Source organism: Pelodiscus sinensis, chromosome 16, assembly GCF_049634645.1.
Source record: "Pelodiscus sinensis isolate JC-2024 chromosome 16, ASM4963464v1, whole genome shotgun sequence".
Classification (NCBI taxonomy): domain Eukaryota; kingdom Metazoa; phylum Chordata; order Testudines; family Trionychidae; genus Pelodiscus; species Pelodiscus sinensis.
Window position 1 is genome coordinate 41557618 of NC_134726.1, and position 27882 is coordinate 41585499.

A 27882-nucleotide genomic window follows, 5' to 3' on the forward strand; every position below is an offset into this window, starting at 1 on the left:
AGTTCATGCCATTAATCAACAGGCCTAGTACATTTATTTGCTTACAAGAGGCGCTGGCCCATTGGGAGCACAGTTCTCTTGTCTTCACAACTTCCATTCCAGCTTCAAGTTATACAGTGGATGCATTCATCAATTTGGAAAAATGCTTGTATGAAGAGACATCTAATGAAATACTTTCTGAAGTCAGTAAGAGTGAGACTCAGCCCTAAGGGGAAGTTACAAAGATGGTCAGGCCCCACCCATTTGAGGTTTTGTAATTTAAGAGTAGCACTCTGAATCAGATTCATACTTTAGAGGGCAGGGGTGGGGAACCTTTTTTGGATCGGGGGCCACTGAATCACAGAAAAATCAGTCGGACCTTGCACACAAGTGTGGCCCCTGACTGAGAGGAAGAAAGACACTCCCCACACATCAGAGTCTAGGTAGGGCTCAGGATAGTAGATTTTGTGTACTCTAGCCCTGCAGTGGGGCGGTTGGAGCACCAGCACAGGCTCCCCAATGTTGGGGGGGTCCTGAGCCTCGGAGGCCAGAACCAGGCAAGCTGGGGGCCACATCTGGCTCCAGGCCTGAGGTTCCTCACCCCTGTTATAGGGCATATTTACCGAGGTAGTATGCTGTCATTACTATTCTTGACTCAGCAGGCAGCCAGTGTGTGCTGCTTATTCTTAGATAGGATATAATTCATTAGTCTGTAGGTGAGGAGGGTGCAATCAGGATCACATTCAGCAGTGAATGGTGCAGCCTTCTGGACAGCTGGAGCTGGAAGAAAAGACTGGTCACTGCTGCTGACTGGGAACATTAGACCTTTAGGACCTGCTCCTGTACCCATTTGAAGTGATCAGCAAAATTCTTATTGATTGAAATAGGATTGAGGAACAGTTTGTGGTCTCAGGTGATGCATGTTGAGCTGTTAAAACACACACAGCAGCACTAGGGTTGCAGTCAAATAGTTAATTAAGCAAACTAGGCTGCTAGTATTTATGACAGCTTTGCCTTCCATTTTTCAGTGTATCCAACCCTGACTGAAGTCCTACGACAGAAGTGGGATGAAGCAGAGCAGTCTCTTTACGATGAGTTAATAACTGAACAGGTTTGCTGATACATTCTGATTTTTGGTAAAGAACTATCACTTAAACTACTGTAGTATGAGCCTATTTTCTGCAGATCCATCTCTTCTTAAGATAGATGCTTTTATCCTTTTATTGGCAAATAACTATTAGTGCTCTGCATCTAGCTACAGTTTCCTAGAATCCTAGGGCTGGAAGAGACCTCAGGAGGTCATCGAGTCCAGCCCCCTGCCCAAAGCAGAACCAACCCCAAATAAATCATCCAAGCCAGTGCTTTGTCAGGCCAGGACTTTAAAAGTTTACTGGTAATCACAAAACCTTGTAAAATAAATAGCCAGTACTAATTACAAACAGAGATAGAATGACTTTACATAATGTTTTTATTTTTCCAGGGATACAAAAAGCTATTGAAGAAGATTTTTGAGGAAGCTGGACTTTTAAGAGCAACAGAGGAAATGGAGATGGAAAAACAAAATAAAAAGTTAAAAAGTCTGGAATTTGAAACAGTGGAGAAATGCAATAAGGTACAGAAAGTAATTCTGGTTGCTTGATTCTAATACGTTTTATCATGATGGAGATAATCACCATCCTTTTGCTTTGTGATTGAGCCCACTTGGCTCTCCATCAAGCTGTCTTTCTGTTAGAATTCATATAAAGTCAGTTCCCTTGAATAAGAGTACATTTAAAATAAATAGAAATGGCAGCACTTAATTTAATGCTGAAAGTTGGAAACACACTGGCAGTACTGAATGCCTCTTCAGAAGTTGTTGGGGCTGTGTCACGAGTAGGGCTGCCCCTCAGGCTTACAGCCTATTCATCATCGGGGCTAGCCGCCCGTGCACCTTTCCCTCATCCGGGCTCCCCGTACCTCAGTCCCGCTTTATGGATAAGTTCGCAGTGTACTTAGTCTGAACCTCGTCGAGGTGGTGCCTCATGTTGTGAGATAGGAGGGGGACTCGGGCCCACCCTCACTCCGAGTCCCGACCCAGGACCCTTAAAGGCGACGGCACCCTATTGCTGCCTGGTTGGTGGGGCATTCCCCGAAACTCACCAACCCCTGGGGAGGGTTTGTTCCCCGTCCTGGGTCACTTCCTCCTGGTCCTCCGTGTCCGTTCCAGCTCCCAAGCTGCCTTGCCCTGGTCCTCCCGGCGTTCTCCCCAGGGCTCGCCTCTCTCTCTCTCTCCTTTCCTGTTCCAGGCGTCTTTTGAAAGACCCGCTCCTCCTGACCCTGCCCCCTTCTCGGGGCGCGGGGTGATGACGTCAGCTGTGGGGAAGCCCCGTCTGAGACGTCCCGGCCCCCGGCTGCCCCGGTACATCCTGGGCATGCACGCCAAGGCGCAGCCCGTACCTGGCACTGTGCCCCGAGCCTGGCTCCTTCCGCTGCCGCGGCTGGAGCAGTGTCCTCCTCGCCAGCGGTTTCCCCGCCCTTGGCTGGCCGGAGAGTGCAGGGTGCTGCGCGCTTCTCTGCGGAGGAGCCCGGCGCCCCGTCACAGGCTGGTATAGGGGAAGTAGTTTGGATAACTAAGTATTGTGCACCTTAGACATACTCTCATAAAGTGGGGTGACAATAGGTTTAAGAAGCAGAAGGGAGTTAGGCCAGGTCTACACTAGCAGAGAATATTGATGCAAGCTGCATCGATTTTCCATGGCAGCCCCATGGTGAGAGATCGACTGTGTGTGTGTGTGCTCAGTCATGTGTGTTGTGTTGACTTGCACAAGTAGTCAACACAGCAGACTCTGAGAGAGCCCCCAAAGACCACAAAATCAGGTAAGGATCGAAGGCACCCAGCCAGGTTTATTGTCAAAGTACAGTAATAGTTGTCAGACTCTACCTAACCAATATGCATATGTACCCCATGACAACGGATGCGGCTCAGTCAGTGACATGGGAATCCATCATTGCTCCATGGCCAGACACAGACTGCCCCTATAAAACACCACTTTATATACAGGTACAAACAAGTTACACATCACTCCTGAAGTTAAGTTGCCACCATCTAATGTTACTTAGATACCACCTATCACCCAGCACCTTGTGCTCTGATTAGAACACCTCTGTCTGTCATGCAGTCATTTTAGACCCATGGTGTCCAACCAGTTCTGAAGCAGCACTGTAGCAGGAGCCACTATAGTGACTACTACAGTGAACTAGCCACACTCAACTGGCCAAATACCCACATGTGGCTAGTGGCTAGCATGTTGGACACCATGGTAATGTAGACCCTTTCCTGAACCTGGGTCGGTATCTGTGGGGAGTATGCATTCCAAGGTCCTTTTTAATGAGCTGGGGTTACTGTCCTTTTGGAATGTGCTTTCAACTTATGACCAGTACCAATTATTATTTTACAGCTAGTACCTAGAACCAATTACTATTCTACACCTGGACCTATTACCAATTAGTATGTTACACTATCCACCCTCTTCATGCCAAGTTTTATGAGCAGGGATCTGCCTCTTGCTCATAGCTTAGCTTTGCTTTATATTAGCAGAGTTCTTCAAGTGATTGCTCATGTGCATTCCAATTAGATGTGCGCGCGCAGCGTGCACGCGTCGTCGAAAGTTTTTCCCTCAGCAGTACCTTTAGGGCCAGCGGGGAGCCTCCTGGAGGGGCGCCAGTATATCAACCCATATATACCCCTGTAGGCCCCCTCACTCACTCAGTTCCTTCTTACCACCGTGACGGTTGTTGGAACAACCCTCAGCTCGTCTAGCGATAGTTGTCTTCAGTAGTGTTCTCTGTTTCTTCAGTTAGCTTAAAGTACCTGCAGTTAAATTTAAGACTCTTTTGCTGTTTTCGTTGCTGTTCCCCGCTGCGGTGTGCTGTGTGCCCACGGCAAGGGCATGCCCGGCCCTCAAGGCTTTAAGTCCTGCAAAAAGTGCAACAAGCGTATGCCCCGGGGTGACGCTCATACCTCATGTTTAAAGTGCTTGGGAGAGACACACCTCACTGAAGCCTTCATCGTGAACGAAACACGCGAGAGAATCACGTCTTAAGATCATCCTTATGGGGGCGGCTCTCCAGCCAGTACCGGTGCTGGAGTCGGCACTGGGTCCTCAAAGCGCACTGGCGTCTGTGCGGGACTCCCCCCTGCACCATGCCTCACTGGCACCACAGAGATCTTGACACCGGTCTCACTCTCTGGCACTGCAGAAGAGGAGGAGGCCTAACAGGGGACAGTCCCCTGCTAGGCACGCGCCCTCTGTGCACCCTGCAGTGGGCCATGAGACGCCGGCAAGTCCAGAGCTCGGACCTTCCTCCCAGCATAGGGAACCAAGCCCCTTGGAGGACTTTCCTGAACCCTCCACACTGAAGCCCTTAGAAGCGGCAAGGGTGCTCATAAAGACTTCCCCCTTGCCGCCCCCTGCTCCAAGCCTTCCAGGCAACACGGGACGTCCCAGCACTGGCTGTTGAAACAGCCCGAGAACACGGCACCAGAGGCCTGGGCCCACTGCCCTCCCCTCCCAGTTCCACCAGCACCACCCATGGCACCGACCAACAGCACATCCCTACCTACGGTGCCCCGTCAGGACGCGGTACCGGATACACCGCGGTACCATACCCCGGCACCGGTTCACACCGTTCCAGCACCTACCTCTGCACCGGATGTCCACACCACTGTGCCGCTGCCGCTTCGGCATCGTGGGAAACGAGAATCTATGGCCAGGCATGTAGCTGCTCAGCAGGTGTCTGCTTTGGCTCCTCTATGGTCCGCCTCGGAGTACATGTCTGACTCCGAGGCGGAATCCACCTGGTCTTCTCTGGGCTCCTGGTCCCAGTCGCAGCACCGCTCCTGTTCGTGGTTCTGCTCCCAGCTCCATAGTCTACCTCGTCCATACCAGAAGCAATGGACACAACCAGTCCTGGTACCGGTGCTCCAGCAATCATGGCCTCTTCAACCTCTGGCCCAGTACCATTTTGGACTCTTTAGGCATATCACCAAGCCCAGGGAAATCTCCTTCTAGGTCGGCTTCGGTCGAATCGGGTCTTTGGGCCCCTCCTTCGGTGAACCCACTGGTCAGATTGCCAACCTCTGGCCAGTCACTGCCTCCTGGCCAGCAGTCTCCTGCTTCTTCGGGGAGTGTGGCTCCAGTGAGCCAACCTCTCCCACCCTCATCTGCTGGCATGCAGCAGGATCCGGCACTTTTGGGGGTATCTGTCAGAGAAGTCCGAAAGGGATCATCATCCTCCTCCCCGACAAGGCTCTGGGAGACCCTGGACCATCCCTGGCCTCTATGGACTCCAGGGCCCACCAGGACCTCCTTCAACGTCTGGCCCAAAGTTTGGGAGTCCAGACGGATAGGGTGTCCGATGACTCCGATCCTACAGTGGACATCCTTCACGTGGATACTCCCTCTAGAGTGGCCCTCCCGATTAACAAAATGGTGGCCAAGATCTCCAAAGCCTTGTGGCAGACTCCCGCGTCTATCCCCCCACGGATAAGCGGGCCAAACAGAGATACTTTATCCCAAAGGAGGGTAATGAAAATCATTTTTTCCACTCTCCACCGGGCTCTCTTGTGATACAAGCTGTGAATCAAAGAGAGACACAAGGTCAGCCCGCTGTTGTCCCTAAGAATAGGGAGGCTAAGAAAACTGACCTGCTAGGCCGGAAGGTCTACGTGTCCAGTGGTATCCAGTACCGCATTGCAAATCAACAGGTCCTCTTGTTGCGGTATACGTTTAACACCTGGGCCTCGATGGACAAATTCATAGACATACTTCCCAGAGAGTCCCATGCAGAATTCAGAGCTCTCCACAAGGAGGGGAGAACGGTTTCCAGGGTGGCTCTCTAGGTGGCTCTCAACGTGGCGGACGCTGCTGCCCGAGTAATGGCCTCCGGGGTGGTCTTACGCTGCAGTTACTGGCTACAGGGTTCTGCGGTTCCCCTAGAGTTCCAGAACACCATTCAAGACCTCCTTTTTGAAGGTTCCTCGCTCTTTTCTGAGCAAACTGATCAGAGGCTCCATGGCCAGAAAGACACCCGTGCTACCTTAAATTAATCATTGGGCATGTACACCCCGGCTACCCTGAGGTGCCCTTTCCCTATTAGGAATGTTCCTAGAGCACCTCTCCAGGGTCTGCATACCAACTTCTCCCGCCGTAGGAGTAGAAGTGGTAACAGCAGGAACAGGCGTCTCCCTCATCCGACCCCTGATCACAACCAGGGGCCTCCCAACAAACCCTCCAGTTGCCATCAGGGGTTTTGATGGGCTCTACAGGGGCAACCTTCCAGTCTCCCCATTTCTCTTCCGGGACCGTTTATCCCATTTTACCCGAGCCTGCCGGTCAGTCACTTCGGACCACTAGGTGCTCGAGATAGTGGAAAGGGGTTATGTAATCCCTTTCCACTCCCCTCTCTTCCCCCTTCCCAACTCCCTACCCCATCCCTTTTCAGGGACCCCTCTCATGAGCCTCTGTTTCAATAGGAGATCCAACATGTCCTTACGATAGGGGCAGTAGAATGCATTCCCCCTGAGTTTTGAGGGAGGGGGTTCTATTCCCGCTACTTTCTGGTCCTGAAAGCCAAAGGGGGCCTTCGTCCCATCCTGAACCTAAGAGCCCTCAACTCCTTCATCGCCAAAGCAAAGTTCATAATGGAAACATTGGTGTCCATAATCCTCTCACTAGCCCCTGGAGACTGGTACACTGCCCTCGACTTAAAAGTCACTTACTTTCACATTTCCATTGCCCCCCACCACCGCAAATTCCTCAGATTTATTGTGGGTCCACCCGACTTGTCACGGACGCTTTGGACACCAGCTGGGGAGCCTACCTGGAAGACCTTCACATACAAGGTATGTGGCCTGCGGACGAGATCTCCCTGCATATCAATAGCAGGGAGCTCTGGGCAGTCTGACTGGCTTGTGCAGTTTTTCTTCCGCACCTCAGAGGCAAGTCTGTCCTCATCCTATCGGACAACATGACAGCGGTGGCGTACATAAACAAGCAAGGCAGGGATCGTTCCCCTCGCCTATGCTTGGAGGCGATTCACCTGTGGGAACTTTGCATCGGGGCGGATATCCATCCGACGGCCTCATACCTCCCGGGCTCCCAAAACGTCCTGGCGGACAAACTGAGTAGGTCCTTTGCAGGATACGAATGGTCTTTGAGGTGGGATGTAGCCCAATCTATCTTCCATGTGTGGGTGGTCTCCTCATCTGGACCTCTTTGCTACAGGAAGTGCCACCAATTCTGCTCCCTGATGGGACAGGGACAGGGCTCACTGGGAGAGGCTCTCCTTCTCCCCTGGCCACAGGACCTATTATATGCCTTCCCATCATTCTCACTAATCGACAAGGTCTTGCTTGGTGTGGGAGTTCAGTTAATCGCCCTAGCGTGGCCCAGGCACCACTGGTTCTCAACCGTCCTCAACCTGTCATGCGAGAGATGCATGACCCTCCCGCTGCACCCGGACCTGATTACTCAGGACTCAGGCAGGCTCCGCCACCCAGACCTGCACTCGCTGCATTTGACAGCGTGGAAGGTCCGTGGCTAACAGCCAAGGAACTTCAGTGCTCGGAATGGGTCCAGGAAGTCCTATTGGGTAGCAGGAAGCCCTCCACTAGGACCACGTACCTGGCTAAGTGGAAACGGTTCTGTATCTGGGCTGCCCAAAAGGGGGTGCACCCAAGGCAAGCTGCGATCCCCTTGATCCTGGATTACCTGTTAGATCTCAGGCTCCAGGACCTCTCTTCCTCCTCCATCAGGGTTCACTTGGCAGCCATTTTGGCCTTCCACCTGGGGGAAGGGGGAAAAACTCTGTTTGCTAACCCAATGGTCAATACGTTTCTGAAAGGGTTGGACAGGCTCTACTCATATGTCCGCCAGCCCATTCCCCAGTGGGACCTAAACCTGGTCCTTTCCAAACCCCCGTTTGAACGGTTAGCGACATGTTCCCTTCTTTACCTGTCATATAAGGTGTCTCTCCTGGTGCTTCTCACATCTGCCAGGCGGGTATCTGAACTCAGGGCGCTCACCTTGGATCCCCTCTACAAGGTGTTTTTTAAAGACAAGGTTAGGCTCCGCCTCCACCAGGCCTTTCTGCCTAAGGTGGTGTATTCCTTTCACACTTCCAAGGACATTTTCCTGCCAGTTTTTTACCTCAAGCCGCACATGTCTGGGAAAGAACAGGCTTTACACACTTTAAATGTGCGGTGTTAGCTTTTTACTTACGACAAAACCATTCAGGAAGTCATCGCAACTCTTTGTGGCCATCGCCGAATGGGCAAGGGGTCAACCCATGTCCTCTCAGTGGATCTCCTCCAGGATAACCGCTTGTATCAAGGAGTGCTATGCCCTAGCAGGGGTACCGGCCCCACCCACTAGAGCGCACTCCACAAGAGCTGTGGCAGCCTCCACCACGTGGCACAGGTTCCCAGCCTGGAAATCTGCAGAGCCGTGACATGGTCCTCTGTCCATACCTTCGCCAATCACTATGCACTAATGCATCAAGCCAGGGAAGACACCGCCCTGGGCAGGGCGGTCCCCCACTCCTCTATAGCTTCAACATCCAACCTTCCTCCATAGGTTCTGCTTTGGAGTCACCTAATTGGAATGCACATGAGCAATCACTCAAAGAAGAAAGAATGGTTACTTACCTCGTAACTGTGATTCTTCAAGATGTGTTATTCAAGTCCATTCCAAATCCCCGCCTGCCGCCCTTTGTCCGGAATATTCCTCTAAGGAGGAACTGAGCCAGCAGGGGTATATATGGGCCAATATACCAGCGCCACTCCAGGGGGCTCCCCGCTGGCCCTAAAGGTACTGCTGAGGGAAAAACTTCCGACGATGCGTGCATACTGCGCCCACACACCTAATTGGAATAGACATGAGCAACACCTCTCGAAGAATCACAATTACGAGGTAAGTAACTGTTCTTTTTGACCATTGTTTGATAGGCCTCAGACCTCATACCAGCTTGTGCTACATGGACTTTTGTTTCAGGCCTTCATCTTACTACAGTTGGCTATTGGGAAGCAACTCTGAGACAGAGACTAACTCTGAAGCAACTTTTGGGAGAGAGTTAGACACATTCTAATCCCTGGGGCTCCTGCATGTGAACAAGTCTATGTTAATACTCACATGAAGGACAGAATTTACAGGAGCAATCCTGGACTCGGTACGGGCAAGGATCAGTCTTCTAGACTCCAGGTTTCAGTCCATAGTGAACGTCATTCAGATCCTCAGACGGTAGCCCACCACCATGGCAAGGGTATACTTCAGTATTCTAGCCCATATGGTATCCTACTCCTTCACATTCAGACATGCCTGGCTTGCCTCAGTCGCAATGGTGGATGGATCCTCATGTAGTTTGTGAAGGAGTATGGATGTTAAATATTGGTTAATTAAATAGTTGATTAACCTCATGAATTCTTATTGTTTACTCGACTATTCTGTAGGCCCCGGGGGTGGGGCTGGCAGCCACTGTGCTTTGGCCCCACTCCAAAGGATCTCCCTGCCCCTCCGAGCTGCTGCCTCTGTATCAGAAGCAGCTATGCGAGGTGCCAGGCGGGAGCTGGTCCGTGAGGGGAGCCAGTTTAAAAAACAGTTCTCCTTGCAGACCAGCTGCCTGTCCTGTGGCCAGGCTGAGCTTCCAGACTCTGCATGAGCTGGAACTGAGTTGGGCTGCCTGTCCCCCTGGCACCTAATACACTTTAAATGCAGAGCTGCAGTCGGGGTAGGTCCCGGACCTGGTGTGAGCCAGGACTGAGCTGGGCTGCTGGCCAGCCTGCTAAAAAATTACTGTTGGGGGGGAAAATGCGTATAGTCTATAGCATTAACCCATAAGCTTTTGCTTATTGGTTAATCCGTTACTTGACTACACTATTACATCCCTACAAAGGAGTTTCTTGCAACCTCTTGTTTCTCTCTCTGATGTAGTGACAATTGCTTTGGATCTGGGTTGGAGGGACAACTTCTGGGGCAACTTCAGACACAAATGGAAATCCAGCTCTACATTAACATGAAGGAGCTAAGGGCAGTGAGAGTAATCTTCCAAACCTGCTGCTCCCAAATGCAGAATCTGTGTGACAGTGTGGGCCGATAGAACCGCCACCATGTTTTATATAAACAAACATGGTGGAGCACAGTCATTGGCCCTCTGCCAGAAAGCCCTGCAGCTCTGGGACTTCTGTGTTAGCCCACTCCGCCCACTTGGAGACCTGTTATCTCCCAAGCCCCTAAAACGGCCTGGCAAAAAGCCACAGCAGGACCTTCCCCATCCCAAGTGGCCGTTCAGAGCAACTGTCATTCATTTAATTTTCCTAAAGCATGGGTTTTTTCAGATACAGCTGTTTGCCATCAGGAGCAAAAGGAAATGCCAGACCAGTGTTCGCTGTAAGTTGTGTGCTTGTGTAACTGCTCAGGAGAAATTTGAATGCCACCTAGCCGATTAGCACAGTGCCCAAAGCTAGGTTTTTGGTTTCTACTGGTGGGCACATACACACATGCTTCAATGCACATAAAAAAAATTCTGCACATGGATGTAAAAAATTAGAGGGAACATTGTGCCAGGATTTCTGTTCTTTCCAGAACCACAGACTGGGCTCTATTGCAGATGCAATCACGATTCCAAAGGGTAGTTGCTTAATGTATGCTTTTCCTCTGATGCCATTCATCCACAAATTCCTGCTAAAAGTCCACAGGAACTGGGAGAGAGTGATCTTGATGGACATCGAATGGCCATGTTAGCATTAGTACGCCATGCTGTTGGATCTGTCAGTGGATACCCCAAAAGCCAGCCCTACCAGAGTATTCAGACCTGATCTCCCAGGATCACAGCTGTCTACTGCACCTGGACCCCCAGTCCCTTCACCTCACAGCCTACAAGCAACTGCATGGTTAAATGTTTCAGAGCTGCAATGTTCCTGATCAATGAGAGATGTACTTATTGGTAGTAGAAAACTTTCCACCAGGACCACATACCTTGGAAAGTGAAAGAGGTTCTACTATTGGTGCACACAGCAATTGCTGCCTCAGCTCTGAAGCACCAATACCACTCATTCTGGAATACGTGCTCCATTTAAGGAGTCAGGGTCTGGCACCATTGTCCATCTTGTGGCCATCTCAATATTCTATCCTGAACAGTTGGGCCACTCAGTATTTAACAACCCCATGAGGGAATGTTTCCTTAAGGCTTAGATGGGCTGTACCCATATTAATGCACACCTATACCCTCCTGGGATCTAAGCTTAATCCTCACCAAACTTATGGGTGCATCCTTTGAGCCCTTGGCCACATGCTTCCTCCTATATCTCTCCTGGAAAGTGGCATTCGTGGAAGCCATTACATCTTTCAGAAGAGTTGGAAGCTCTAACATCTGAACCTCCCTATGTTGTCTTCCAAAAAGACAAGGTACAGCTCAGGCCATGTCTGGCTTTCCTGACCACAGTAGTATCATAGTTCCACTTGGGGCAGAATATTTTCCTACCATTTTTCTACCCAAACCCCCACACCTAGTGCATGTCAGCAGGGTGATACGCCCATCCTGGATGTTCAGATAGTGTTTGCATTCTACATTGAGTGCGTGAAGCCACTCTGGACATCAGCCCAGCTCTTCGTGTCAGTAGCAGACTGGATAAAAGATCTTCCAGTCTCATCACAGCACCTCTCACCCTGGATATCACACTGCATCCATATCTGATATGAGCTAGCTAAGATCCTGGCATTTACAGCACAGTCAGCGAGAGCACAGACCTCATCAACCATGTTTCTGGCCCAAGCCCTAGTCCAGGAGATCTGGAAGAGTGGCAACCTGATCTTTAGTGCATATGTTCACCAGTCACTATGCCATCAGCCAACTGGCCAGAGATGATGCAGTGGCTGGTAGAACAATTCTCCAATCAGTAATTCCTTAACTCCGACCCCACCTCCAGAGTGGAACAGCATAGGAGTCACCCGATTGGAATTGACGTGAACAAGTACTCAAAGATGGGTACTCACCTTCTTGTAACTGTTGTTCTTACTGGGATGTGTTGTTTACATCTCTTTCCATCCTCCTTCCTCTCTGTCAGAGTAGCTGGAAAGAAGGAACCAAAGGGGGAGTCAGGTCTGCAGGGGCATATGTAGAGCACCATAAGGGTGCCACTTGGAGGCACCACAGCCAATCCGATGTAAGATGCTAAAGGAAAAGTTTTTGACGTTCGTGCATGCACACCTGATTGGAATGGACGTGAACAACATATCTTGAAGAATAGTAGTTACAAGAAGGTAACTGTCTTTTTTGTTTGTTTGTTTTTTGAATTGTGTTTGCAGTTTTGGCCTTCACGACATCCTCTAGCAAAGCTTTCCACAGGCTGGCTTTGTCTTGTGTGCAGAAATAATTCCTTTCATTTGTCCATCTCTTTGAAGCTTGTTCACAAGTTAAAAAGCCTGTTTAGGAGAATCTTAAACCATAAAAATGGCCACACTGAGTCAGACCAATGGTCCATCTAGCTCAGTAACCTGTCTTCAACCAATGTTCAATGTCAAATACATCAGAGGAAATGAACAGAGCAGGGCAATTATCAAGTGAGCAGATATTTTTAGAGAACTATCTACAGTGATTCTGTAATGTCTTTCTTGAGTGACAATAGCTAATTTATACCCCATTGTTTTATTGTATAGTTGATATGTTTCCCAGTGCACATTATTTTACATGTATTAACATGAAATTTTGTCTGCCATTTTGTTGCTCTGTCACCCAGTTTTGTGATATTCCTTTGTATCGCTTTGTCTGCTTTGGACTTAACTATCTTGTAATGTTGTATTTCCTGCAAATGTTGCCACCTCACTGTTTACCTCATTGTCCACATCATTTATGAATATGTTGAACAGAATTGTTCCCAATAAAGATTGCTGTGGGACACCACCTTTCACCTCTTTATCTTTCTTCTTATCCTATGACTATTTCTTTTGCTTAAGAATCTTTGGTGAGAAATTTTGTCAGTCTTTCTGGAAGTGCAGGTACACTCTATCCACTGGATTATCCTTGCCCACATGTGTGTTGACCCTCTCAAAAAATTCTCATATAGTGGTGAGGCATGATTTCCCTTTACAAAATCTCTTGCCCAATAAATCATGTTCATCAGTATGTGAGATAATTCTGTTCTATGCTTCTGGAAACTTCTTAAAGAGTGGTGCCATATTAGCTATCCTCCAGTAATCTGGAACATCCTAAGGTTCCCAACGCTTCCCTAATAACTATGCTTGGACTTTTTATGCTTGATGCAAACTGAATTTTTAAATAGACATGTATATTTGGATAACACACTGTCCATTTTAAAAATACTTTTATTCTAGGAGTACAAGAAACTTTATAAAGAAATAAAAAGACTTAAAGACTTACTAACTCAACGTGGTATTGTGTATGAAAGTAACTCAGGTAAGTTCTTTGTAGAGTTCTGTTTTCTCATTCCTATCTATTTAGAATGTGAATTTCTCTTTTTAAATTACAGACAATGTTAACATTAGGATAAACAAATAATATTGCATTGTATGGGGTCAGTACCCACCATAAAGCATACTGCAGCTAATTTTTGACTGAACAGATCCTTGATTGTGAGAACTTTGTGTAAAAATATATGTAGATTGTTATCCGTGTCAACTATACATTGGAACTTTAGCTGCTACTTATACTTCTATTGTGGTATACTTTGGGCTTCAATCAGGGCTGGATTAAGGAAGGGGCTAGCCGGGCAGCTGCCCGGGACGCCAACCTATGGGGGGTGCCTGATGGCAGCTGTAAGGGGCGTCATGCAGCCGGGCGCATAGCACCCCTTAGAGCTGCCATCAGGCACCGCGCGCCCGGGGCCTATGTGGCACCCCTTAGAGCTGCAATGATGCGCCTTGCACCCGATTGCAGCTGTAAGGTGTGCAGCATGCCGGGGCCGCGCATGTGCTATGCGCCCAGGGGCGGAGCCGCACATGCATTGCATGCCCGCTGCCCAGGGCAAAGGAATGGCTCGAGCCAGCCCTGGCTTCAATCCCTACTTCTTAGCATAAGGATGAAAAATCTGTGCCCACAGTATTTAGGACTGAGGGAATGTCTTCACTATGCGCTAGATGGATGGGGCAGTGATCAATCCAGTGGAGTCAATTTGTCACGTCTAATATAGCTGCGATAAATTGACTGACATTGACTTTGGTACTTCACCAGAAAAAAAAGAGTGAGAGGAGTTGATAGGAGAGTTTTTCACCCATGGTGTGGACTCTGTGATAAGTAGATCTAAGCTATGTTGTTTGGAGTTACGCTACTAATGTGTAACTCCTATTGTGTCGCTTAGATCGACCTGTCTCCATAATATTGACCTGTCCTAATACAGTAGACTTCCGATAATCTGGCACCCTTGAGACCCAGGTGGTGCCGGATTATCAGAAATGCCGGACTATCAGGAGGTACTCTGGCAGGGGCGGGTCTCATCGGAGGGGAAGCAGGCGAGGGGGCGGGGATGTCCCAAACCCTCCCTCCTGCTGCAGGGAGGCAGATCCTGCGAGCGGTGGAAGAGGAGAGGCGGTGACAGGCGGGCAGCCGCATTCAGGACGTTCTGGTCAGTTACAGTCACTCCGGCTGGATCCACAGCCGACTCGCAGTTAATGTAATTTTCCTCTCTACTGCCGGGGGGGGGGGGGGGGGGGCAGGGGAAGGTAGGGGTTGGGTCGGTGGGAGAGGGGGAGGGGGAGGAGGAGGGGGCGTGGGTGTGCCAAAGCAGCTGCATTCAGGACGTTCTGGTCAGTTACAGTCACTCCGGCTGGATTCACAGCCGACACGCAGTTAATGTAACTTTCCTCTCTGCTGCCGGGAGGAGGGGGGGCAGGGGAAGGTAGGGGTCGGTGGGGTGGGGGTGTGCGGATATATACCCTGCTGATATATATACAGTCTGTTAATTATTCACTTAAACACTAAAAAATGCAAATTTTAACAAACCCCTGAAACTTAAATCTGTAACTTTATTTTGCCATGCTGCACAATTACTCATCATCCGATGAAACCAGTGCTGCTTCATCCCTGTTATCATCCCCCTCTTCAATATCCTCCTCTGCTTCTATGGGAGTGTCAACAACAGTAGGCTCTGGTGGTGGTGGTGGTGAAGAAAAAGGCTGAACTGTCTTCTGTGCCCTTGCAAACATATCCCTGAGATCATCTTGCTTAGAGGACTGTGACTTCTTAGCATAAAAGTTATTCAGAATAATATGAAGGTTCATCACTTCAGCTGCATTATATTGGCTGCAAGACTCTGCAAATTCTACAAATTTGGAAATAAATTCAGTTGCCTCTCGCCAGATGTATTTTGCTCTCTCCATCACTTCCTCTTCTTCTTCTTCTTGAGGTTTTTGTGGATTCAAAACACTTTCAATGATCGTAGCATCACTCAAAATTTCTACAACTGGTTCATCTTTGTCCATGGCAAGCCATTGTTCAATGTCATTTTCTGAGAGCTTTGCAACAGCATTCTTCTCAGAGACATTTTCAATTATTTCTTGTATGTTACTAATGTGCTTTGGCCTAACATTAAATCCACAAAATTCCTCTTCATCAGAAGAATCATCACAAAACATGATGCTAGGCCAAAGTTTCCTCCAACATTTTCGAACAGTAACCTTCTTTACGTCTTTCCAAGCCAATGCAGCCACATATACAGCGTCCTTAAGGTTGAAATCAGATTGAAATTCAGAAACACTGCAGTCTGAGTTTACCAACTTTTGGACAAAAGTCCCCCTGTAGAAACACTTAAAGTTCTGTATCACACCTTGATCCATCGGTTGGATCAAAGACGTCACGTTTGGTGGCAAATATGTAGAAAAGATATTTCCACTTACAAGCTCTGAAGCGGGCAGATGTGCTCGACAGTTATGAGCAAAAGAACAGCTTTACTATCCTCCGGTAGACCCTCCTTTCTAAAATTCTCCTTAACTGCGAGCACAAAATGATTAAAAAACCAGTCCTTAAACATTTCTGACGTCATCCAAGCATTCCCCTGTGCCTCATAAATCACTGGCAAACTCGTAAGAGTTTTAAATGCCCTTGGTTTTTTGTACTTCCCTATGACAAGAAGCTTAAGTTTATGCGTGCCAGATGCATTTGCGCATACCAGAACTGTAATGCGGTCTTTGTTCATTTTGAAGCCATGAGCAGCCTTTTCACCACCGCCAACGAGAGTAGAGTTTGGCAAACAATGCCATAAGAGTCCAGTTTCATCAGCATTGTACATTTGACAAGGTGACAACCTGTGTTCCTCCACCAACTGCTCAAAAATAGCACTATACTCCTCAGCGGCTACATGATTGGCAGACTTTTGCTCACCACTGATATCTAATTTACGGATCCCGTGCCGATCCTTAAAATTACGCAGCCAACCTTCTGAAAACACACGATTTGTTAATATTCATTTGACTGTGAAACTGTTTTGCTTTTTCTATGAGCACTGGCCCAGTAATGGGCTTACCTTCAGAAAGCTTTGCACTAAACCACTTAAACAAAGCTACATCCAACTGTGCCATCTTAGGCATTTTCAGAGTTTGCCGTAGCTCAGTACGTTTAGTAGGTGCTTCACTTTCAGCAACAAATGCTCGCAATATATCCTTCTGTTTCTTTATGTCATAGATTGTTGAAGATCCAACGTTAAATTTACTCATGATAACGTTCCGATTTATGCCTCTTTCTAGCATGTTTATAATTTCTAATTTCTGGTTCAGTGTCAGGGTTATATGCTTCCTTTTTAAAGTTTTCTTACCACTACTACTAGCACCTTCATTCACTTTTGACTCCATCACTATGTACACTCTGATGGGCAAAAATATTCAAAAGTCAAAACAGCACTCTCCAGTGGGTCACAATGCTAATGGCAGACTGACTCAATGCCTTCCGGTTCACTGGGTTCAACTGCTGCCTCTGGTTTTTTGCGCAAGCTCACTCACTTGATCTTTTGATCCTGGACTATCGGGTCTACTGGTAAAAGCAGCAGGGACAGGGAGGGGAGATGATCTCTTGTGAGTTTCAGCAGCAGCCTGTCACCTGCAGATCTACCTGTTCCCCCCGCCCTCCCCCCGCAGTAGAGAGGAAAGTTACATTAACTGCGTGTCGGCTGTGGATCCAGCCAAAGTGACTGTAACTGACCAGAACGTCCTGAATGCGGCTGCTTTGGCACACCCTCGCCCCCTCCTCCTCCCCCCCCCCTCCCGGCAGTAGAGAGGAAAGTTACATTAACTGTGTGTCGGCTGTGGATCCAGCCGGAGTGACTGTAACTGACCAGAACGTCCTGAATGCGGCTGCTTTGGCACACCCTCACCCCCTCCTCCTTCCCCCTCCCCCTCTCCCACCGACCCCTACCTTCCCCTCTCCCCCCCCCCCCCCCCCCGGCAGTAGGGAGGAAAATTACATTAACTGCGTGTCGGCTGTGGATCCAGCCGGAGTGACTGTAACTGACCAGAACGTCCTGAATGTGGCTGCTTTGGCACACCCTCGCCCCCTCCTCCTTCCCCCTCCCCCTCTCCCACCGACCCCTACCTTCCCCTCTCCCCCCCCCTCCCGGCAGTAGGGAGGAAAATTACATTAACTGCGTGTCGGCTGTGGATCCAGCCGGAGTGACTGTAACTGACCAGAACGTCCTGAATGCGGTTGCTTTGGCACACCCTCGCCCCCTCCTCCTCCCTCTCCCCCTCTCCCACCGACCCCTACCTTCCCCTGCCCCCCCCCTCCCGGCAGTAGAGAGGAAAGTTATATTAACTGCGTGTCGGCTGTGGATCCAGCCGCAGTTAATCAATTACTCTAACAACTTGAAGCAGCTGCCAGAGCACTTCCGGGTTGCAGCTGGTGCCGGACCATCAGGCGTACCGGACCACTGGATGCCAGACCACCGGAGTTTTACTGTATTTTCATCTAGTTTCTCCCAACTGCACACTAGTGATAACATCTGCTCCCATGAATATGTGAAATGTTCTCCTTTGGTATGTGTAAAGTCTCCATTCCACTCTTTGCTGTTCAGTTTCTCCCCTTCACTGGCCCTCATTGCAGATATGCACCACTTGTCTTATGTTATTTCTTCGTTAGAAGAAGAAAGCAAGGAGAGGATAGTTCTTGGCTGTGAAGAAACTGTCTGGATTTGCTCCAGGCAAATTCCGGCCTCATTCTATCTCCCAGCAACCAAATTTCCTCATTCTTGGTGTGTGTTACACACTTATGTAAAATTCCAGTCTCTTATTGATTCTCCAAGTCCCACATGATGTCCCCTTGGGCATTTAGCTTCTTAAGGTGTGCCTCTTTGTAGTTTGTGTTCAGAACTTGGCATCTTAGTGACATATTAGGCTGTAACCTAATAACTAGGTCCTACCAAATTCATAGCTATGGAAAATGTGTAACAGATGGTAAAATCTGGCCTTTTGTATGCTTTTATCCTATACTATGTAGATTTCATGGAGAAGACCAGCATATCTCAAATTGGGTCCTGATCCAAAAGGGAGTTGCAGGTGGGTCATGAGGTTGTTTTAGGGGGATCATAGTATTGGAACCCTTTTGCACTTATTTCAGAGATGTGTGTGGTTGGAAAGCAGTGACTGTTGGGCTGGCGCCCAGCGCAGAAGGCATCATCCTGCCACTAGCAGTGCAGAAGTAAGGGTGGCAATATCATACCATGTCTCCTTTACTTCTTTGCTGCTGGTGGTGTTAGCTCTGCCTTCACAGCAGCTGCCACTCTCTAGTTTCTCAGCTTTGAAGACAGCGCTGCCACCAGCAGCCGTGCAAAAGTAAGGGTACTGCAAGCCGCTGCGATAACCTGGCACGCACATGCACATGCCCCAATTCCTTTTTGGATCAGGATACCTACAACTTCAACACTGAAATTTTGCATTTAAAATACCTGAAAACATGAAATTTACAATTTTAAAAATCCTGTGATCCTGAAATTGACCAAAATTGACTGAATTTGGTAGGTTTGGCTACACTAATAATTAGAATTGAGTAAGTCATGTATTTGCATTTTGCAGTTCTTTGTACAAGAAACTTTCATTTTTATTATGTGTAATGAGTGACTTTTTCAGGGGAAAGATCTTGTATTGGTATGCAGATTATAGATTTTGCTAATTAATATCTATTTTAAACGATTACATATATTACACAAGTTGTTCACTGACTGGATAATTTTGTAACCATAAAGAGCAGAATTTTAATTATATATTCAAGAGCAAAAATCACCATTTGCATTGGATGACTTAATGTAACTCAACAGAATCCTATGACTTATTGTGAACTAAGTAAAACTATGTGAATTGTATCTTTAATTATGAAAAGTTAAGCTATAACGGACATTTTACCATTAAATATTTCAGCTGAAAATACAAGTACCGAACACCTCATTCATAAATTGGTGACTGCAAAGACCAGTGTCCTGAATAGCTCAAAGACTAATGAGCATCTACATGGAGAGACGGCTGGCATTTGGAATGACACCTTTTAAAGAAATTTGGGTGATAAATATCAAGTTCAAATAGTCTAAAATAGTGAGCAAACTGGATGTGTATAATAGTACTAAGATAATTTAACAACCTTTTGTGACTATATCTAATGTTCCATATTCTTCCCTAATGGGAAGAGAATGTTTGAGTTAATTCTGGTTCTCCCATTGCAGACAGCTATTGTAATTGAGCGTACAAGGTTAAGTTCTAAACGTTCTCTTTGTGGAAATTATTACTAATGATTGGTGTGCATGCTCTGCTTTTTAAGTCTCAGTTCTGGGCTATTTGCCTTAATCAACTATTGCATTAATTGGCATGATAGGCGATTAGTTGTAGAGCTACACCTGTATTTCTGCCTGATGTGAGAAGAATAGTTTTGTTCTCAAATTTGAACAGCTTAGTAAACTTTTTAACCCCTAGAGCAGTGGCTGCTTATTTGGCTTTGAGGGAAGAAGTAGTTCACACTGTACTTCCTAATCCTATAATTCCTATAGCAGCACTGATGAGGTTAGAAGAATGGAATGATGAGGATGAACCTGTGAAGGAAAACATAAAATCTGCCTTCAGGTCTTTCAAGTAAATGATACGTAGCATACTCCTGTTTATCCAGAACCTGATTATCCAGACCTCTACATTATATAAATCCCTCCCTTGTCTCTCAGCATGAAATATATGTCTACTACAGCATGCATCATATTCTGTAGGATAAGAGAGGGATTCAAATAATGTGGAGGTTTGGGTAACAGATGAGACATTCCTAGCCAGGATTGCAAAGAGGATGATCTGTTGCTGTGGAGAAGATCAACTTGCTCCGAATGGGTCCCTCTACATCACTGATGTCATAAGAGTAAATGAGGCTAACACAGCAGAATGGCAGAGGGCCACAGGGCTAGTGATAGCATATCCCTGAAGGCACAAGGTGTAGTGGGAAGGCTCTGATTCTGGTGAGGCAGAGCAGAGGTCTTGGCAACCTTCCTTGCATCTGCAGGGAATTGGGTATCACTTGTTCTAAGGCTGCAGAGGCAGCCCTCTGCAACTCTGCTGTTACAGAGGCAAGTGAATGAGGCAGAGATGAGAATGACAGGCTCCTGATGTGGAGCTCCCCCTCCGCCGTTGTTTGATGGTTTCTTGATTTGAACCAAATCTGTGTCCCTCAAGCTATTCAGGTAATTAGGAGAGCAGTTTTGAAAAAAAGATAGAAGGAAATGACCATATAAAGACTGGAGAAATTACTCCACTTTCAAGCTGTAAGGTGCAAATATTTTTTCTTTTAACATCTATTTCCTCCCTACCAGCTAATATTCACCTCTCACCAGTCTCTAACAATAACAGATTCTTGTCTAAGACAAACCATCACACTGTTTACTAAAAGTTGGGACTAGCAGAGTGATCATGTGAAAGTAGGATGCTCGCCTCTTAACCTTCTGTTTTGCCTCAGATGGCCATGGTGCTCTCGTGTAAGTTATTTTCTATCACAGCTTCGGTGTTGGCTCATTTCTTTGGTTCTGCTCCTCTCATCCACTTCTGACTTGTCACTCTAGGCATCCAAGGCTTGTTCCTGATCCTTCTAGTCGGGTATTGGCGGACTATCAAACACTATTGTGTGCAGTTTGTATTTACTACTCAAAACTTGCATTGTAATAGATTTTAAATCAAGGAAATCTTAGTGATCTGTTCATCATACCATGTGCATAATGATGTCAGAATGAATGCAAATAATTCACTACTTTTCAGACAAGATCTTGCAAACTGAAGGGGAGTTTTTGCAATATGAACTTTAAAATATCTTTACCACTTGAAAGAGTAAACCTTAGGAAAAAATATTTCTTCGCTCTGTGGTGTGTGTTATCTGCAACTGTGGTTGTCCCACACTACGATTGTATGCATTTACAGATGCTTACTCCTTGGTGGTATTATGGCTGAAAGATGAAAATGGAAAATATTTTACCAAAGACAAATTGTTCTAAGAATAAAACTCTATTATGTATATTATGATAAAGAATAAATGTATGGGCTTTTCTTACAAAGTTGTAGAGAGTTATACTAGCAAGTTGTCTAGCAGCAAGAACATCATTCATGGACATCAAACCCTGGAGCAGTGGCCACTTATTTGCCTTTGTGGGAAGGAGTAGTTCACAGTGTACTTCCTAATCCTGCAGCAGCACTGATGAGGCTAAAAGGATGGAGTGATGTGGAACCTTTAGCTAGAGATGAACCTATGAGGAAAAAGTAAAATCTGCCTTCTAGTCTTTCAAGTAAATGATATGTAGCATACTCCCATTTATCCAGAACCAGATTATCCATACCTCTGCATTATATAAATCCCTTCCTTGCTTCCCAGCATGAAATATGTGCCCTCTGCTGCATGTATCATATGCTGTAGAATAAGGGAGGGATTCAGATAATGTGGAGGTTTGGGTAACAGATGAGACATTCCTAGCCAGGATAGCAGAGAGGATGAGTCTCTGGCTGTGGAGAAGATCACCCTAATGCTGAATGGGTCCTTTGCAGCACTGCTGTCACAGGAGTGCAGGGGCTAAGATAGCAGAATGGCAGAGGGTTCCCTATGCTTTCACAGGGCTGGTATCACCAGATCTCTGAAGGCACATGGTATGGTGGGAAGGCTCTGGTCCTAGTGAGGCAGACCAGAGATCTTGACAAACCTCCTTGCACCTGCAAGTTCCTCTTCTGGAGTCGGTAACCCTATCAAAAAATCCAACTGTGGGATGAAACCTGTCATTAATCTTAGCTACATTGTCCCTAGGAATCTTTCTGATATCAACTAGAAAGAAGCTTATCTATACAGCCCCATCAGTAATACCTGAGAGTAGAACAAAGAACTTGTACTTCTAATACAGAACTTTATTTTTTAAGAACATAAGAATAGCCATTCTTAGACCAACAGTCCATCTAGCCTAGTATCCTGTCATTTGATAGTGGCCAATGCCAGGTGCTTCAGAGAATGAAGAAACTAGGCAGGCATGAAATAATCCACCCCATTGTTCACTCACAACTTCTGGCAGTCAGAGTCTAGGGCAGGGGAGGCCAACCCGCAGCTTGCGAGCTGCATGCAGCTCGCAGCTCTGCAAGCAGCGGCGTGTTTCTGTCTGACAGCTGGAGTTGCAGTGTCCTGTGCAGATTTCAAAATGGCTGCCTTAAAAGGGCAATGCCTGCTCTGCTCTTTTTGATCCACCAAATAGCGGCAGCTGGGGCTTCCCCCCCTCCCCCTGACAACTTTTTTCCCCTCCGCTCTTTGGGCTGTATCCACCACTATTTTGGCTCTTTGCCTATAACAGGTTGGCCACCCTTGGTCTAGGGATACCCAGAGCAGGGGGGTTTACACCCCGATCATCTTGGCTAATAGTGATTGATAGACCCATCTTCCATGAACTTTGTTTCTTCTTTTTGGAACCCCATTCTAGTTTTGGTTTCATAATATCCACTGGCAATGAGTTCCACAGGCTGGGTGTGTTGTGTGAAGTACTTCCTTTTCTTCTTTTAAAATCTGCTGCCTATTAATGTCATTAGGTGCTCCCTTGTTTTTGTGTTGTAAAGAAGTAAATAACCCTTCCTTATTTACTTTTTCCGCAGCAGACATGACTTCACAGACATCTATCATATTCCCTCTTAGTCATATGTTTTTCAAGCTGAAAAGTCAGTCTTTTTATTTCTCATTATAATTGCAAGTACTTTGGAGGATAGGATTAAAATTCAAATGATCTGGACAAACTCTAAAAACGGTCTGTAGTACAGTGGTCCCCAACCTTTTGGGGCTGCCAGGCACCCAGGGGCGGGGCAGCTCACGGGCTGGGCGCCCAGGGGCAAGGCTGCGCACGTGCCCAGGGGCAGAAGCACCCATACGCCACGCGCCCAGTGCCGGTGCCACCCATGCGCCGCACTCCCGGGACTGGCGCTGCTCCTGAGCTGTGCGCCCAGGAGCGGGGCTGCCCATACGCTGCATGCCCAGGGGCAGGGCCGCCACCGCCCATGTGCTGCGTGCCCGGGGCCTGTGCCGCGCACCTAGGAGCCGGCAGCGCCCATATGCTGCATGCCCGGGGCTGGTGCCGCTCCTATGCCACGCGCCCAGGGTGGGGACGCCCATACGCCGCACGCCCGGGGCCAGGACAGCCCATGTGCTGCACACCCGGGGGCAGGGCCGCCCATGTGCTGCGCACCCAGGGCCGGTGCTGCCTCTGGGCCGTGCACCCAGGCTGGCGCTGCCCATATGCCGTGTGCCCATATGCCGCACATCGGGGGCCGACACAGCCCTTGCACCGTGCACCCAGGGATGGGGCCACGTAAATGCTCATGTGGTGCATGCCCGGGGCCAGCACCATCCATGCGCAGTGCGCCCAGGGGCAGCCCCAATAACTCTGTGGGTGCATAGAAATGGCCCGGTGGGCGCCATGGCGCCCGCGGGCACCTTGTTGGGGACCACTGCTATAGTAAATAGGATGAAATTAAAGGAGGACAAAATAAGAGAACTTTTCATAGGAAGGAATAATCAGTTGCTCATATACAAAATAGGAAAATTGTGTGTAGGAAGTACTGTGTAAAGGGATCTGGGGGTTATAGTGGACCACAAGCTAAATATGAGTCAGTGTTTAGACCTCACACTGATTAGACCTCAAATGACTGAGTGCTACAGTTCAGGAAAGATGTGGACAAATTGGAGAAGGTACAGAGCAGAGCAACAAAAATTATTAAAGGTCTACAAAACATGAGCATGAGGGAAGACTGAAAGAATTGTGTTTGTTTAGTCTGGAAAAGAGAAGACTGAGAGGGGACCTTGTAAAAGGTCAGAAGGAGGAGGAAGAAAAATTATTCTCCTTAACCTCTGAGGATAGGACAAAAAACAATGGGTTTAAACTGAAGCAAGGGAGGTTTAGCTTGGACATTAGGAAAAACCTTCTGTCCAGGTGGTTAAGCACCGGAATAAATTGCCTAAGGCAGTTGTGGGATCTCCATCATTAGAGATTTTTAAGAGCAGGTTAGACAAACACCTGTCAAGAGCAGTCTCGATCAGGGCTACTCAACATATGGCCCTTGGGTTGCATGTGGCCTACAGCCCGCTTGTTTACAGCCCATGGTGCGGTTTGGGTTTATGTGGGGCTCAACACACAGCCCACAGGTGAGATCCTTTGAACATGGCCTCCACTGGGAACACAGTCCACAATGCTGAGCCAATATAATGGACTTCTGTTGATATGCGTTTTAGTAAAATTCCTGGACTGTCATTGCTCATTAAAAGTGTTGTCATATGGGTGGAAGTCGGGTAAATATTGCATTTTATTAATATCAGCAGAACTGACTTTCACGGGGCCTGCGTGTTGTGTTGTGTAGTCTTTCCTTAATCTTTGTATTCATGTCCATCAGTGTGAAATAAGCTATTTTAAAACATGGCAGCAGAGAGAAAAGGTAGAGGTTTATAAGATATTTATTAATAACCTGGGTGATATTTATTAATAATGTATTAGTAATTACTGTTCTTATTCTTATTAGGAATTTATGCCATTAAAAAAACACTTTTTGTGGGGGAGGGTGGTGAGGCCCGTTTTTGTCTGGCAAGTAGGGTTTTCCATAATTTGTCGACGTGTGTGTGCGCGTGTGTAACCACTCTTAAGTTGCGGCCCTCAGCATGTGCTGTGAGTATCACTGTGGCCCCTGGGGCTTCCAAAGTTGAGTAGTCCTGGTCTTAGATAGTGCTTGATCCTATCTTGAGTGCAGGGGACTGGACTTCATGACCTCTCAAAGTTGCTTCCAGTTTATGATTCCATCTGGAACTGCCCAGTATCAGAAAACAGGCTACTAGGCTAGGTGAACCTTTGGTTTGACCTACTATGGCTTTTCTTATGTTCTCTGATGGAAAAGCACATTTTATTATAAAAGCAGAGGACTCCCTAAAAACATACAACCAGCCATGGTGCTAATCTTAAACCATGTTCCAAGACACATACTCCCAGGTCCATAAACCTGGGTAAAAAGATGAGCTTCTCAGCATACCTTGAATGTAAATGAACTTGTTTTAAACCTGATGGAAGGAAGCAAAATGAAAAGGAAAAGCATGTTATTAGATACAGGCTTTCATGTTAGGATTTAATTGAGATGTTAAAATACGGTTAATTAGGTAAGCATTAAAAAAATCTTAGTGATTACACGCTGCAGGCTCTGCGATATAAAGCTTACTGCACAGCCTGCAGCACAGGGTATAAGCCATCTCCCCGGGGAGTTGGTGAGCTCTGGAAGCCAGCATTTAAACTGGCTCCTAGCACTCCTGGAGAGTCAGCTGCCACCCCATGCTGCTGCCTCTGTATCTGAGGCACTGTGAAACCATCTACTTACTAGCCCCACTTTGGTTTGTATTGAACATGCAGGTGAAATCAAATGTGGCAAAACTGGACCAGTGATGCTGTCCATTGAGCTTTTCATCAAGCTCTTACTGGATAGAGTGCTAAGGAAAAGCATAAGGAAACTTCATGATGGATTATGCAGGGCAGGGATTGTTAAATTGTGTTTAATCAGCTAATCGAGTAGTCGATGGAATTTCCATCATGGTGCCCAGTTCCAGATACAGTGGCCTTGCTTTTTAAATATATGTCTTAATACATTTAAAAGGCAGAGGCGCAGCAGGGAAGACTGGGTGCAAGCCAGAAATCAGCTGATTCTTAGCTCATGAGTGGTCCTCTTGCTACACTACGCTGCTGCCCCACAGAGATCATGCTGGGGGGAATCAGATTTCAAGCTGGCTCCTGCTCTCCCCCACTTGCTGCCTCTCTCTAATAGAGGCAGCAGAGGGGGGAAAGCAACTAGTTGAGTCACTAGTCAAATACCTGATGAACATATGCTTAGCGGGTGATTGACTAGTTACTTACATCCCTAATGCAGAGGCTTTGGTCCCTTTGGAAAAGCATATCTCCCCTGCCTTTATGCTCAACTGTAGCGAGACCAAAGAAATAACTTAAAAAAGCAGCTAGTGTAGTAGCATCTTAAAGACTAACAAAACATGTAGATGGTATCATGAGCTTTTGTGGGCATAACCCACGTCTTCAGATGACTGGAGTATTAAAAGTCCAGATCTAAGAATAAATAGGGGAGGGAGGAAAAGAAGGAGAAACAAGACAATGAATAGATTGTTCAAGTAGAAGGTTGCATCAGTGATAAATCTACCAGTAACCCTTCTGCAATGTGCAGATACATAAAACCACCTCAGTTGAAAATGACTCACATCTAGCTAGAGACATAAAAGGTGACAAGAAAATATTTTACAAATATATAAGCAGCAAGAGGAAGACTAGCGAGATGGTAGTCCCATTATTCAATTAAGAGAGAAAAATAGTAACAGAAAATGAGGAAATGGCAGAGGCGCCTAACTACTTGTTTCGGTCTTCACCAAGGTTGGTGGTGATTGAATGCCTACAATAGGGAATGCTAGAAAAAAGGAGATAGGAAAAGAGGGAGTTAAAAATTACTTGGAAGAGTCAGATGTCTCCAAGTCCCCAGGCCCTGATTAAATGCATCCTAGAATACTCCAGGAACTGATTGAAGAGTTGGGATGTGAACATTTAACCACTTACCTGGTGCTTCAGCCCTGCTGGGCCTGCCTGTAGGGTTGCTGATTCTCAGCCTGTTTGGAGCTGGTAGCCCCACATGGGGCCCAGAGCTAGAGAACACCAAATGAAATTAATGGGGAGCAGGTTTAAAACTAATAAAAGAAAGTTCTTCTTCACACAGCGTGTAGTCAACCTGTGGAACTCCTTGCCAGAGGAGACTGTGAAGGCTGGGACTATAATAGAGTTTAAAGAGAAGCTAGATAATTTAATGGAGGTTAGGCCCATAAAAGGCTGTTAGCCAGGGGATAAAATGGTGTCCCTGGCCTCTGTTTGTCAGAGGTTGGAGAGGGATGGCAGGAGACAAATCGCTTGATCATTGTCCTCAGTCCTCCCTCTCTGGGGCACCTGGTGCTGGCCACTGTCGGCAGACAGGATACTGGGCTAGATGGACCTTTGGTCTGACCCAATGCGGCCGTTCTTATGTTCCTGTGTCCCCTCCTGCGTCCCCCTTCCCGGACCCCAAGCGCCACTACCTCAAGGGAGAGAGCAGCCCTTGGCCCCCCTGGAGGGTGCTCGGCGGGCCGGGGGCGGGCTCGAGGCTTGTGCGGTGGGGTAAGAGCACGTGACGAAACCCCTCCCGCCCTCACCCCGCAGAGAGGCCTGCTGGGAAGGGGGCTCCCTGGTCCTGGCCGGTCGGACCCTGCAGGTGGCGCTCACAAGCTCGGACCTTCCCACTGACGCCGACAAGCGAGGGCAGCGAGCGAGTGCGCATGCTCAATAGCCGCAGAGGCAGCTAACTGGCTCTGCACTGGAAGGAATCACGGCGCAGGGAGGCTGGG

At 47.6% G+C, this 27882-nt stretch overlaps 1 protein-coding gene and 1 long non-coding RNA gene across 6 annotated transcripts in view; one reads left to right on the forward strand and one right to left on the reverse strand.

The window, feature by feature from the left end:
• GNPTG (N-acetylglucosamine-1-phosphate transferase subunit gamma) overlaps positions 1–21485 on the forward strand; it is a 53338-nt gene extending 31853 nt beyond the window's left edge. For 4 of the 5 annotated variants that reach the window (XM_075899992.1, XM_075899994.1, XM_075899993.1 and 1 more), the window contains 4 exons: positions 1008–1090; positions 1460–1591; positions 13347–13428; positions 19368–21485. In XM_075899992.1, the coding sequence (XP_075756107.1) occupies positions 1008–1090; positions 1460–1591; positions 13347–13428; positions 19368–19495 (425 nt within the window). In that variant the 3' untranslated portion in view covers positions 19496–21485. Of the gene's footprint in view, positions 1–1007; positions 1091–1459; positions 1592–10704; positions 12916–13346; positions 13429–19367 lie in introns of those variants that run through there. The other variant, XM_075899995.1, reaches the window with a different exon arrangement.
• On the reverse strand, positions 1–27696 carry LOC142818653 (uncharacterized). Its single transcript, XR_012896227.1, has 6 exons — positions 27577–27696; positions 27068–27153; positions 7731–12084; positions 6841–7266; positions 3740–5953; positions 1–759 (listed from the first exon to the last, which is right to left on the reverse strand). It is a non-coding gene; the product is annotated as an uncharacterized LOC142818653 (long non-coding RNA).
• Positions 27697–27882: the final 186 nt, after the last annotated feature.